Consider the following 13,233-nt stretch of genomic DNA (forward strand, 5'->3'; position numbering starts at 1 on the left):
CAAAACTTCATAAAAATAGAACAGCACAGAGGTCATTTGGGACATGCAGTATGACTGTTAATCATTTAGTGTTCACAACTGTACAGCGAGTTAATTAGCAGCTAATATGATTACATGTTTGTGTTTTCACACCTTCTAAATGGCCTTTTTCTTGTATGGCTGCTGCACAACTTGTGAGCTTACTCAGTGATGGAAAAAAAAAGTTTAACTCCAAACAGAAAAGTTTGTTATGATCAGTGACCACCTTTGTATTTGTGTTTCTGTGGTTGTGCTTCCCTTTAGAGCGTTTAAAGAAAGAAGAGAAAACACGTCAGGAGCTGGAGAAAGCCAAACGCAAGCTGGACGCCGAGACGACCGACCTGCAGGACCAGATTGCGGAGCTTCAGGCACAGATAGAGGAGCTGAAGATCCAGCTGGCCAAAAAGGAGGAGGAGCTGCAGGCTGCTCTGGCCAGGTCAGTGGTAAAAAACATTAAAATGAGTGTGTCACACAACCTCCACGAAACGTAAACACTGTCCCAGCACAAAACCGCCTCTTAAAAAATATTTTTAAAAAGCCAATATGAAGATTTACTGAGAGGTGCAGCTCAGCAGCAGTGAGTCAGATTGTGAACAAAGCTCGCAATTTAGTTTTTTCGCCACATTAAAAAAACAAAAAAAAAAAGCAACTTTTTTGCTGAAGTATTTTTATAGCTGCTCTCTGCAAACCTACGCTTGTGTGGTAATGTGTAACTGCTAGTGTTGCTCATTTCAGGAACATAAATCCTCACGCGCAACTATACTGCACTGCTTCCCGTTTCCATGACAACAGCACTCCATCGTTAGTCTGAAATAGCCATTCAATAACAGAAACACGTGCAACTGCGAAATTAAAGCGGCGAACGTGCTTCAGCACTCAGGCACTCTGTGGCGTTTCCTCAAGCGACGGCGGCTCGGACCTTTCGTCTCGGGGCAGCCGCGTCTGATTACAGGCACACTGATGTTGATTGATGCGCTGCGTGCACAAGGAGTCAAGAGCGAAAACGGGCTGTCATCATGTTTTAACAGCTCTTAAAGCACATGATACCACACAAGACGTATATCACACAGGCAGATGGATATATTCTGTTAATATTACTTCTTCTCTTAAGATGGATCACGAGTCGTATGGAGTGAATATTAGCTTCTCATACTTTAGATGTTGCATCTCCTCCACCTGGTACTGTTTGCATCTAACCTCCAGCTAAATATTTTCTTTATGTATTTATTTTCCACAGCGGTTAAATGTCCACATTTGCTTTTATGTTTGATTTGTTTTCCATATTTATCCTTCATAAAACTGCTAATGAGGTAAACAGCTGTGGAGGTGTTTTCCTCTGAAGGTCAGCTCTGATCACTTTAATGGGACTTCTCAGTGCTCCCCTCCGTTCAGCAGACACGGGGTTTGATGGTAAACATCTGCCCGACCAATTTCACACACAGAAATCATCGGTTTAGTCACAGCCGCACGTAATTAGGCTTTCATTAAAGCTGATGTGCTTCATTTTGAGTTCAGCAGCTATTCTGAGAACAATCCTGTCATCTTTGACAGATTGGAAAACGGAGCATTGCAATTATATGGGAGTCATTAGTGCTTTTAATCAAAGCGGTCTCACTTTGTTAATTATAAAACTGAATCATTTTGACGTTTGGTGTGTTTAATCAGCAGATTTCTACATTAGTGAGGAATGTCGCAGGAACGCTGCAGCCAGCACGAGGTTTACTTGGACGCACATCCAGCTGCAAACAAATCAGCAGTCCCATCACATTTTCCTCTTCTGATGAGGAACACATACACTCACACACAGCTTCAGCTGTAAACAGTTCGCCACACTGCCACCATGTGTGCACAGGTGGCTATCTCATCCTTGAAAGGACAGCAGGGACTTACCTTTCATTGAATTCACTTCATTTTTTTTTTCCTTAATCAAACTCTGCACACAGTCATATTTGGTCATATTTGTTGTTCTCAGTGGACTTTCCAGCTCATCAGTTGGTGCGAAACAGCAAACCACTGACAAGAAAAATGATTGCTTTCACTCAGTACTTCACACATTACATTAACCAGTGAATTTTGCTGCGATGAGCTTCTGCGTCACTGTCGTTGTTTGACGTCTGCATACATGTCGGTTCATTGTAGTGTTGTGTCTGCACCAACAGGAAAAATAACATCCACCTGGACCCTCAAGCTCATCCTGTGATGATGAAATTTACTGAACTCAAACCCAAAAAGGGGCCTTGCACACTTACGAGCATGAAAACATTAAATGCTAAGGATCTAAATTGTGTGAAGTGTAAAGAGCAGTGAAGGATGTTCGAGTGAGGAAGTCTGTTTAATGTCTTCTGAATGACGTCTGAATTGAAGATACAAATGTGATATAGAGAGAAAAAAGGAAATGTAGAAATGCAGATCATCAGTTGAAGGTTTGAGAAAATGTTTGAATTTTATTTAATTCTCTGATTAAGACCTGCTTGGAAAAACTGACATGTGTTTGTGGGTCTCCAACTAGGTGTGATGAGGAGTCGGTGCAAAAGAACAACGCTTTGAAGCAGATTCGGGAGCTGCAGGCGCAAATAGCGGAGCTTCAGGAGGATCTGGAGTCTGAGAAGATGTGTCGAAGTAAAGCTGAGAAACTCAAGAGAGACCTGAGTGAGGAGCTGGAAGCTCTGAAGACTGAGCTGGAGGACACACTAGATACCACGGCCGCCCAGCAGGAACTCAGGTGCTCATTAATGCTCATTTATCAGTGATGAGAAAGTGAACCTCACAGTTGTTATACGTCAGGTAGCACTCTCTGTTCTATAGACTTCAGTCTGCGTCCATCTTTATATGCAGTCCTGTGTTTTTAACTGTTTCCCACGTGGATGATCTCCAGGAGCAAGCGAGAGCTGGAGGTGGCAGAGCTGAAGAAGGCCATTGACGAGGAGACCAAAAACCACGAGGCTCAGATCCAGGACATGAGGCAGAGGCACGCCACAACGCTCGAGGAACTGTCCGAACAGTTGGAGCAGGCCAAGAGGGTGAGCTGCTCAAACCTTTCTAACCTTTAAGGTCTTCAGTTTACCTTCATACATGTCACTAAAAGCTTTTTTTTATTTTTATTTGATCTGTGCAGTTCAAGGCCAACCTGGAGAAGAACAAGCAGTGCCTGGAGAATGACAACAAAGAGCTGGTCTGTGAAGTGAAGGCTCTGCAGCAGGCAAAGACTGAGTCGGAGCACAAGAGGAAGAAGCTGGAGGCTCAGCTGCAGGAGTCATTGGCCAGGGCCACCGAGGTGGAGAGAGCCAAGGGAGAGCTGGCCGAGCGCTCCCACAAGCTCCAGGTAAATGCCAACTCATTGTTGGGACTGATTTTCCTTTTTCGTTTTTAAGGGAAAGTTTTGTTTAATGTGTTTCCATTTGTTTGTCAGACGGAGCTGGACAACGTGTCTACTTTGCTGGAGGAGGCAGAGAAGAAGGGCGTTAAGCTGGCTAAAGAAGTTGAAAACCTGAACAGCAAACTGCAAGACTCTGAGGTACGAAAGACCATCAGCATCAACGTTTCTGCCTGATGATTTCAGAGCTGCAGGAGACGTGTTCAGAAATCATCATTTTACCTGATAAATCCTCTGTGGAGCAAGATTATTATGGTTAATAAAAAATAAGCAGAAATAAAACCACAAAAACATTTAAGACAAGTAAATTGTTTATATACCTGTTATCAAAAAATGACAAATACGTCCATATTACAGTTTTGAAAAGTAAAACAGATACTGAAGCTAAATAAACCTGAACTGACTTGAGAAATAAATAAAAACTAATTTTAAAAAAAACTTTAAAGTATAATAATAGTTTAATACTTTTGGGTGCTGGTGATGTGTTTGTGCTTTTTAGACAGACCTCAGGTTAATCAACATTAAGCTTTCTAGTGAAGCCAATCAGCTTTCGCCTCTGTATTTCTCACACACATCCAACGAGGACAGCCTCTGCTAAAGTATCAGCGTATTAAGACTAAAACTGGTGTAACTGCTTTTCGTTTGTCTTTTGACCATCGTTTCTGATCGTGGTTTTTGCGCGTAGGAGTTGCGGCAGGAGGAGACGCGTCAGAAGCTGAACCTGAGCGGCCAAATCCGCCAGCTGGAGGCGGATAAGAACAACTTGCTGGAGCAGCAGGAAGAGGATGAGGAGGCACGACGCAGCCTTGAGAAACAGCTGCAGACCGTGCAGGCTCAGGTACATATTCACAGTAGGGCACATCTGACGCACACAAACCAGTCAGGCAGAAACACCTTCGAGGTACCGCTGAAGCCGAGTGCCAGGAGAAGGGCCCGGCAACCGTTTCCAGCTGTTTACCTGCTGTGAGCACCTGTAGCAGCAGGTGCAGCACAGCGTGCAGACAACTGTAACTCAGTGAGGCTTCACAGATAAATGAAGAGAAAATCTGAGTCACTTCAAAACATGTGGTTTGGATTAATAATTAATAAAACTATTATTAGCATCTTCAGCATCTGCAGGTAAACCTCAGCTGATTATCTCTCCAGCACACACTGATGGGCCAGCAAAGGTCACGTCACAAATATTTTTAAAATGTCTTTGTAGCTGTTTGAGACAAAGAAGAAGTTGGAGGAGGATGTGGGAGCAATGGAGGGTCTGGAGGAGGTGAAGAGGAAACTCCAGAAGGACATGGAGCTCACCAACCAGCGTCTGGAGGAGAAGACAATGTCTTTGGACAAGATGGAGAAAACTAAAAACCGACTGCAGCAGGAGCTGGATGACCAGATGGTGGAACTGGACCTCCAGAGACAGATCGTGTCCAATCTGGAAAAGAAGCAAAAGAAGTTTGACCAGGTACCGGAGATCAAACAGAGATGAGATATTGAAGGTCTCTTACGGTTTGTTCAGTGTAATGAAGGCTCTGTTATCTATGTTAGATGTTGGCTGAGGAGAAGACCATCTCTGCTCGTTACGCTGAGGAGCGCGATCGCGCTGAGGCAGAGGCCAGAGAGAAGGAGACCAAGGCTCTGTCGATGGCCAGAGCTCTGGAGGAGGCCTTGGAGGCCAAAGAAGAACTGGAGCGGTTTAACAAACAACTTCGTGCTGAAATGGAGGACTTGATGAGCTCCAAGGATGATGTGGGGAAGAATGTGAGTGACCTTTTGACCTCTCCAGTGACACTGCTGATTAAGATATGTTCACAGAAATACCTGAGGACCTGAAATCTCAGGATTTCATAAGTTTATTGTGCAGCTGTGTCACATTTTTGCCACTCCTCTGGCTGCTCACAGGTCCATGAGCTGGAGAAGTCCAAGCGTACGTTGGAGCAGCAGGTGGAGGAGATGAGAACACAGCTGGAGGAGCTGGAGGATGAGCTGCAGGCCACAGAAGATGCCAAACTCCGCCTGGAAGTCAACATGCAAGCCATGAAGGCTCAGTTTGACCGAGACCTGCAGGCCAGAGACGAGCAGGGCGAGGAGAAGAAAAGAGCGCTGGTCAAACAGGTACAAAGTGGCCGATGATCTTGAAGGACTGACGCCACATTTTTAATGTGCAGTTTATCTTCATTTACATCATCAGAATGACAGTGTTTGCATTAAGTTGTTTTTTTCTTGCAGGTACGTGAGATGGAGGCGGAGCTGGAGGACGAGCGGAAGCAGAGATCTGTGGCTGTGGCAGCCAAGAAGAAGCTGGAGATGGACCTGAACGAGCTGGAGGGTCAGATCGAAGCTGCCAACAAAGGCAGGGACGAGGCCATCAAACAGCTCCGGAAACTACAGGTACGCAAATGTTTGCTTAGTGTCTGTCCTGATTTTCAATTATCTCAGTCTCTAAGCTTGTCCGTATCACGTTGCTGCTCCTGCAGGCTCAGATGAAAGACTACCAGAGGGAGCTGGAGGAGGCCCGAGCCTCCCGGGATGAGATCTTCGCGCAGTCCAAGGAGAACGAGAAGAAACTCAAGAGTCTGGAAGCTGAAATCTTGCAGCTTCAGGAGGTGAAGTTCTGACTTTTGCCTTTTGTGGTGATAATCAGAGTTATTTGTGTGTAACGTCTGAAATGCTAAATGATCTCGTGTGTGTGTCTGCGCAGGACCACGCAGCTTCAGAGAGGGCCCGTCGACATGCTGAACAGGAGAGGGATGAGCTGGCTGACGAGATCTCCAGCAGTGCTTCTGGAAAGTCAGTATGAACATGTAGTTTTTCCAAACTTCATATTAATAATTAGCCAGGTTTTATGTGCCCCTCAGGGATCAAATGATTTGTTTTATAGTCTTACAATCGCTGTAAATCAGTAGAAATTTAATAGAAACTCTGCGTCAGGTCGTCGCTGCTGGAGGAGAAGCGGAGGCTGGAGGCTCGCATCACCCAGCTGGAGGAGGAGCTGGAGGAGGAGCAGGGCAACATGGAGCTGCTCAACGACCGCTTCAGAAAGGCCAACCTGCAGGTAGGCACACTAAATAATCAGCAGTGTCACAAACTTTATCTGGATGTGATTCAGCTACTGGTTGCTAGGGAAAAAATTTTATTTCCTAACTGGCTGTCAAGTGTTTCCTGGAGGTTGGTGGGTGAAGCGAGTGACACAGAGAGTGATGTACCAAAAACCTCTTGATTGATGAGAAAGGATAAGACAAACTTGTGGCGTGCAAATGTTTCTTTTAAACACTAAACACAGTAAAATTAAAACACCCATCAACGTGTTTGTCTGCTCTCTCCTTTTCCCACAATCCCTCTCACCTGCCTGCCGCGCTCTCTCTCTCTCTCTCTCTCTCTCAGGTCGACACCCTGAATACTGAATTGGCAGCAGAGCGCAACACTGCGCAGAAGAGTGAGAACGCCCGCCAGCAGCTGGAGCGACAAAACAAGGTCTCGTAGACTTGAAGTGTTACAGTGTTTATCTTTCTCATTTCCCTTCTGTTTACACCCTCCTGTACTACAAGCTGTTCTCTTTTTCATTCCCACACCTCATCTCATGTTTTTGTTTCTTTGTTTTTAAGCATTTCACCTCTCTTTAGTACATGTGAGCCCAGCCCGGGAGCTGCCACCAGTCTCCTCCGAGGTCTAAACCACAGCTCTATTCTTCCACCATCTGCCATTATCTACTACAAATCCTGTCAAATCCTGCCAGGCCGATTCTGGCCCCCGGACCTTATGTTTGACACCCCTGATCTATACTAGAGGCAGCAGATCAGGACACAAGCATTTCGTATTTGGGGGTTCAGTAGCACAATGTGATCCCCAGATTCAGTTTCTCTGACCCGCAGCTCTACTGTAACTCTGCTGCAGATGCACGTTACAGATGCACCAGTGGGATCAGGAGATACGCGAGAACATGATCCTTCAGGTGCATGAACAGGACCTCCTGATCACAACTCTAAACTAACAAACTGAATATTTGCTCTGTTACCATGAACACAGGAGCTGAAGGCCAAGCTGGCAGAGCTGGAGGGGGCTGTCAAGTCAAAGTTTAAGGCGTCCATCACTGCTCTGGAAGCCAAAATCCTGCAGCTGGAAGAGCAGCTGGAGCAGGAAGCCAAGTAATCCAGATGTTTAAGAGCAGATTTTAGATCCTTTTGAGTAGACTACGATAATTTGGTCATGTTTACGTTTTCTGCTATTAAACCTCCAGGGAGAGAGCGGCAGCCAACAAAATCGTCCGACGTACAGAGAAGAAACTGAAGGAGGTGATGATGCAGGTGGAGGACGAGCGTCGTCATGCCGACCAGTACAAGGAGCAGGTACAGACACACAGGAAATGATTAGGCTTTGCTCCGTCTGCATTCACACTGCCGGTTCTCTACAACTTCTCACCCTCCATCTGTGCGTCAGATGGAGAAGGCGAACTCTCGCATGAAGCAGCTGAAGCGTCAATTGGAGGAGGCGGAGGAGGAGGCCACCAGAGCAAATGCCGCTCGCAGGAAGCTGCAGAGGGAGCTGGACGATGCCACCGAGGCCAGCGAGGGTCTCACCCGAGAGGTCACCTCACTGAAGAACCGCCTCAGGTACAAAGAGGACGGCGATTAACCGGTTTTAAAAATAACCCAGAACCTGAACTAGATACCGAAACAGTGCAGAGATAAAAAACACAGAGTGGAAACAGCCTGACCCAGTAATAATCGTGATCATTATTACTGGGTCAGGCTGTTTGCCAAAGTTTTGATCATTTAACTTATTATTCATTTTAAGAATCTGCTAAACTCACTTCACCAATCCTCCCACTACACCCTCTACACCCTCATCATGTTGACAGCTCTCATTCCTGCATGTCATTCCTCCAATATGGTGATGGAGCCGGGAGGCGATTGAGTAAATGGATTGGTACTTATAGATCACCTTTCTACTCTATTTTAGCACTCTCTGCCACAAGTCTAATTCAACCTTCTTCCAACCATCCACACTGATGGACGCTTCGGGGGAAACTCGGGTCCAGGGTCTTGCCCAAGGATACCTCATCACACAGACTGGAGGAGCCAGGGAGGCTCCTGTCTGACTAAACTGTAGTCAGACAACTATGTGATCTCATTTAGTTAATATTACTGCAGCTCTTTCACTTTGTTCAGGTACACAGCGCCAGTGATTACACTGGTACTATTACCAGACTGGTCAGTCTTAAGGTTTTGAAGCTGTGGCTGTCATTGCAGTGTGTTTACAGTCTGCTCCATCCTCCATCATAATGAATGAAAATGCAGTTACCGGTAAATGTGATGTTATGTTATGTTAGCATGTATTTGTGTCAGCAGCGGTCACAGTTTCACTTTTATAGTTGATCTTAGCGCCCGCTGGAGCTCCTGAGAACCGCATACGTCTTTCAAAATAACAGTTTTCCTGCGTTTAAGCCAATCACATCACCTCCCGGCTCTTCTTCCACCACAGTGGTATCTCGTCATCCCACAATCTATGTTTTCTGAAATGTTGGAGGTTTAAAGCTTTCTTCTGTTTGTTCTGCCCAGGCGTGGCGGTCCAGTCAGCAGCTTCTCCTCTGGCCGCTCAGGCCGGCGCAACCTCAACTTGGACGGCGCCTCCGTCGACATGTCAGACGACGACGCAGACAGCCGCTCCGGCGACTTTAACGAGACGCCAAACACCAACGTCGAGTAACCGCAGCAGCGACCGCCTCTTTCCTCACCCCACCCTTTTCCCCAACTGTGTCTCCCCCACCCCCAAAGTCCACATGGACTCATCTCAATCCACTCAGAAGATCAGAGCGATGAGAGGTTTCTATTCAAGCTGGGCGGAGCATGCCTGACAGCCCTTTTTTTTTTTCATCCGTCACATCTGCAGGGAAAATCCACCACCCTCCTCAAGGAACGCCTCCGATCTGGAGTGCCACAGGACAAACGGACACTTCTGCCTTACTCCGTTCTCCTCTGACAAGCTGCTAGTCCTGGCTCGTCCGTCAGCATCATCTCAGCATCATAACCCTTACACCTGCCCCGTCCCACCCGTCCCATCAGAAATCATCTGCTCTGCTTTTTAGGTACAAAGTGCTTTTTATACAAACAAAACTCTGCGTGTAGGCAAAGGTTGTGAGGTGTGCGCACATCACGTCCGTCATGTGGCCGCAACTCATACTGGAAATGCAGGACTACAAGGAAAAGTGTCTGACTCTGGTGTTTTAAGTGTTCTGCTCACTCGTCATGCAAAAGCCATCTCTCACCTGACACGCTCCCTCCATCCAGTGTTCTGAATGACTAAAACCTAAAAGCCCACACAAACCAAGGTCACTGTGGCCTCCGGACGGCAGCGCCGGCTGCTTTTGTTGCATGAGTCTCTTTCTGACGATGTTTCTTTTTCGGCTTTTACACTGCAGCACTTATGGGAACAACTAACATCTCGGGACATGCAATAGAAAAACACAGACTCTCAAGTGAAAGTATATTACTGTGAAAACAAACAAAAAAAGAGGTATTATATTTTCTCTGTGGCTTCATCTCAACATGTAATAAAAGAATGTCTCGCTGGGTTTTAACTGGTTATCTAAAGCTAACGACCTGTCCTGTGGATTGGCCCGAGCCGCGAATGATGCACCAATGCTGGAACATGCACAGAGAATTCAAACTTAAAGCCAACAAAGAGGAAAGAAGCTCAAACCGGAAGCACTAAAGCTGCACTCAGTACGACACTAAATGGTTGTAATCACGTGCTCCGATTAGACGCGAAGATTAAAACTAGTCACCTTATCACCACATTTACAGTGTTTGTGCTCAGCCTTGCTTTGTATTACCTTTAAATTGACTTTATGCTATGATTTGGTAAAACATATACTGTAAATAAAACTGAAAAATTCAAGATCGCAGACGTCAACATTCAGCAAGCATTAGCTTTTCTCTGATCTTTAAGAAGCAAAGGTGTGATTTAACAACACTCGACTGCTGTTACTGAAACACTCACTGTCAGCTGGATGGAGAAATATTAACATTTTTAAGCCAGCACGGACAAAAAGTTTCAAGTGCCTGAGACAGATGTTCGTCTGCCTGGGCCAACCCAAAAACCTCATCTCTCTAGAGCGTCACGGGTCAGCCCTGGGGTCTCCTCCAGGAGGACACGCCCAGAACACCTCAGCTGGCTTCTTTATACGTGGAGGAGGAGGAGAGAGCTCATCTGAGAATCTAATACAGGCCAAATGTGGGCAAAAGTCCCATAAGGATGGCAGCAGGAAGCTTGGTTGACATGTAACCCTGAGTATTAATGTCGCCTATATTAAATATGTGAATGAAACAGGCATTACAGGCTGCTTTCAGCGCAAGACAAGTTTAAAAGTGTAGATGGAGTTGGAACAGAGTCTGACTCTGTAGTCTACACTCCTCTCTGTATTGCAATGGTTAAGTTGCATTGTGGGTAATGTAGGCACCATGAGGAGTAATGGTGGTTTTAGTGCATCAGTTTGGGTCCATTTATTTTAAAGACATCAGTCGAGTTCCCCTTAAATACTTCTTGTCTGCACCGGTTTGCAATTCCAAATAAAAACAGATCTCAAAAGTTTAAAGAAAATATTTTTCTTTCTTCAGCAAAATGATTAACAGAGTGTGCTGGAAAAACCCCTCAGAACAGCAGTGAAACACAAATCAGCAGATACAAACTATATTTTGCGACTTTAATCCCAAATCTTCAGACCTCTGACAGATCCGATCAAGCACTTGTTCTTCGTTCATTACAGGTTGTCTGAATTCAAGAGGGTTTTTTTTTTCTTAGTTCTGCTTTATCTCCAGCAGCCTCCACAGTGTGAAAACCACACGCCAGGGCTCCCATATCCACCACCTGTGCCCATTAATGGCAGACTCCTGTGCCCCCCTCCCTCCTCAAACGTCAACACTAAACAGTATGTTTCTTTAAAAGTGCCTTAGACACTAAATAAGAACATAAGCGGGCAAAGCTTCCTCACAGAGGTGTAACAGGTACATCAAGAAGAAGATACTCAACACTTCAGTTTGCTTTCTTTTCTTTTGTATTGTCGCCGTGCTTCGTATCATCATATCCACCGTGTACCTCTGCGTTTGTAATATCATCCTAGCTAGAGCGTGTGGGTCAAAGTCAGTATTACAGTATTATGATTAAACTAACACGAGAAGCGGAGCCCTCTGCGGCCTCATTTCCCCACGTTACTCTCATGCTAAGCTCGTTTCTCCCCCTCAGGCGAAGGCTTAGCACATTACTGTGGGAACTGATGCGCTGCACAGGATGCAATTTGGTTGGAAGCTTTAACATTCACTAGTAGTCAACTCTGTTTTCTTTTATTATTATTATAATTATTATTACTATTATTATCACCCAGCTGGCTGTTGACAACCAGGCGTTCAACTGCAAATACTCTCATCATTGTTATTTCTTGTATACCTGTATTTCTAGACGGTGATTTTTTTCTGTTTTTGTAAAAGGAAAATAAAGCATATTCATTGTAACTGTTACTCTGCTCTCGTATTTTCTGTCTCCTTTTTAACAAACTGGTTATTTTTAGGCTTGTGTCATTAACCCTTTAGCGTTCTGGTCAACCAATTGGTAGAGCACATTTTCAGGCCCTATATCTAACTGAGGCTTTCACTGAAATTGACCTATCTTGTTGAGTCTTTTCTACCAATTGGTTTTTCATCTGTAATGCCAAAGAAATCCACCAGAAGGCACTGTGAACGGAAACTGTTGGCTCTCCCAACCAGGAAGTCAGAAACAAAAAACCATCCAACATATTGTGAATGTTTTTGATGAAACTAAGGTAGGAAGATATAATTTTTTGATATATGATAGTGTTAGAGGACTTACTAAACAGATAATTTCACTTTTTTAATGCTGTCAAGTGACATATAAGTGTTTAATTTATTTTTTTTTTAAGTGGTCAACCAAACGGTTGATTTGGCCCTTTATGGTGCTAATGCTAACATAATCAATTTTAATAACATTTAGGTTATTAAACTTGATTATTTGCCATAAAATCAGACCATTAGACCCATTTTGTTTATCCATTGCTATTTATAAATCACATTAAGTGTTAGCACAGCAAGAATATGCTGAAATAGTAGTAAGTCATTTTTGTAACATTCTGAGTTAATATTAGTAAATATTGTAAAAAAAAAATCAAGAATAACGTAGGAATCACAAATATCACAACTGATTACCGTTTAATCAAATTACAGTAGCTGGTAAATTAATATTAAGTTTTCAAAATTATAATTTCATGTTGAACAAGTACTATATGGACGCTAAACAATTATATGGCTAAAAATCACATGGTCCTGTGGCATGATACTCATGATACCATCCACCTTCAACCACAGTGTGTTTGAGGTCATGGTTTCGTATGAAGCCACAAGGGCTGGCACTCTCCACCAGTATATTGCCAACAAACCAGATGAGTGAGGCTTTAAATTGTTCTGCCAAGCAAGTTCATCTGGCATCATCCACAAATTGCTGCTGTATCAAGGGGGGTCTACATTCTTCAATGCTCCCCTGAGTGAAAAGGAACAGAAGCTACCTCTCAGGGGCCAAAGTTGTAAAAAACAGTATGCAAACCCATAAAAGAACCTCAGCGCTTCACAAGTTGCAGCTTGGTCCAGAACTTGCACACCTCATTGGGTGTCAGGTGCATTGGTACTGTATGACCAAACTGCACTGGTGGAGCTCCCCTGATGGCAGACAAAGACCTGATAAAGAAGGGCCATGGAGCCTGGTATTACAGGTCTGATGAAGGTCTGATTGCAATGAAATAGTTTGACAAGAAATGTGTCAACCTCCTACACAATGCCTGTGGGTTCATG

General features: G+C 44.6%; 1 protein-coding gene across 2 annotated transcripts in view; it reads left to right on the top strand.

Moving 5' to 3' along the window:
* myh10 (myosin, heavy chain 10, non-muscle) overlaps positions 1-9,437 on the top strand; it is a 63,400-nt gene extending 53,963 nt beyond the window's left edge. For both annotated transcript variants that reach the window (XM_080881558.1, XM_080881559.1), the window contains 18 exons: positions 283-454; positions 2,528-2,740; positions 2,894-3,038; positions 3,134-3,340; positions 3,428-3,532; positions 4,077-4,229; positions 4,596-4,844; positions 4,928-5,140; positions 5,282-5,494; positions 5,609-5,770; positions 5,857-5,985; positions 6,081-6,169; positions 6,311-6,434; positions 6,764-6,853; positions 7,406-7,524; positions 7,617-7,725; positions 7,817-7,989; positions 8,938-9,437. In XM_080881558.1, the coding sequence (XP_080737684.1) occupies positions 283-454; positions 2,528-2,740; positions 2,894-3,038; positions 3,134-3,340; positions 3,428-3,532; positions 4,077-4,229; positions 4,596-4,844; positions 4,928-5,140; positions 5,282-5,494; positions 5,609-5,770; positions 5,857-5,985; positions 6,081-6,169; positions 6,311-6,434; positions 6,764-6,853; positions 7,406-7,524; positions 7,617-7,725; positions 7,817-7,989; positions 8,938-9,085 (2,813 nt within the window). In that variant the 3' untranslated portion in view covers positions 9,086-9,437. The remainder of the gene's footprint in view (positions 1-282; positions 455-2,527; positions 2,741-2,893; positions 3,039-3,133; positions 3,341-3,427; positions 3,533-4,076; positions 4,230-4,595; positions 4,845-4,927; positions 5,141-5,281; positions 5,495-5,608; positions 5,771-5,856; positions 5,986-6,080; positions 6,170-6,310; positions 6,435-6,763; positions 6,854-7,405; positions 7,525-7,616; positions 7,726-7,816; positions 7,990-8,937) is intronic.
* The last annotated feature ends 3,796 nt before the right edge of the window (positions 9,438-13,233 follow it).

The sequence above is a fragment of the Rhamphochromis sp. 'chilingali' genome (genome assembly GCF_963969265.1).
Source record: "Rhamphochromis sp. 'chilingali' genome assembly, chromosome: 4".
NCBI classification, from domain to species: Eukaryota; Metazoa; Chordata; class Actinopteri; order Cichliformes; family Cichlidae; genus Rhamphochromis; species Rhamphochromis sp. 'chilingali'.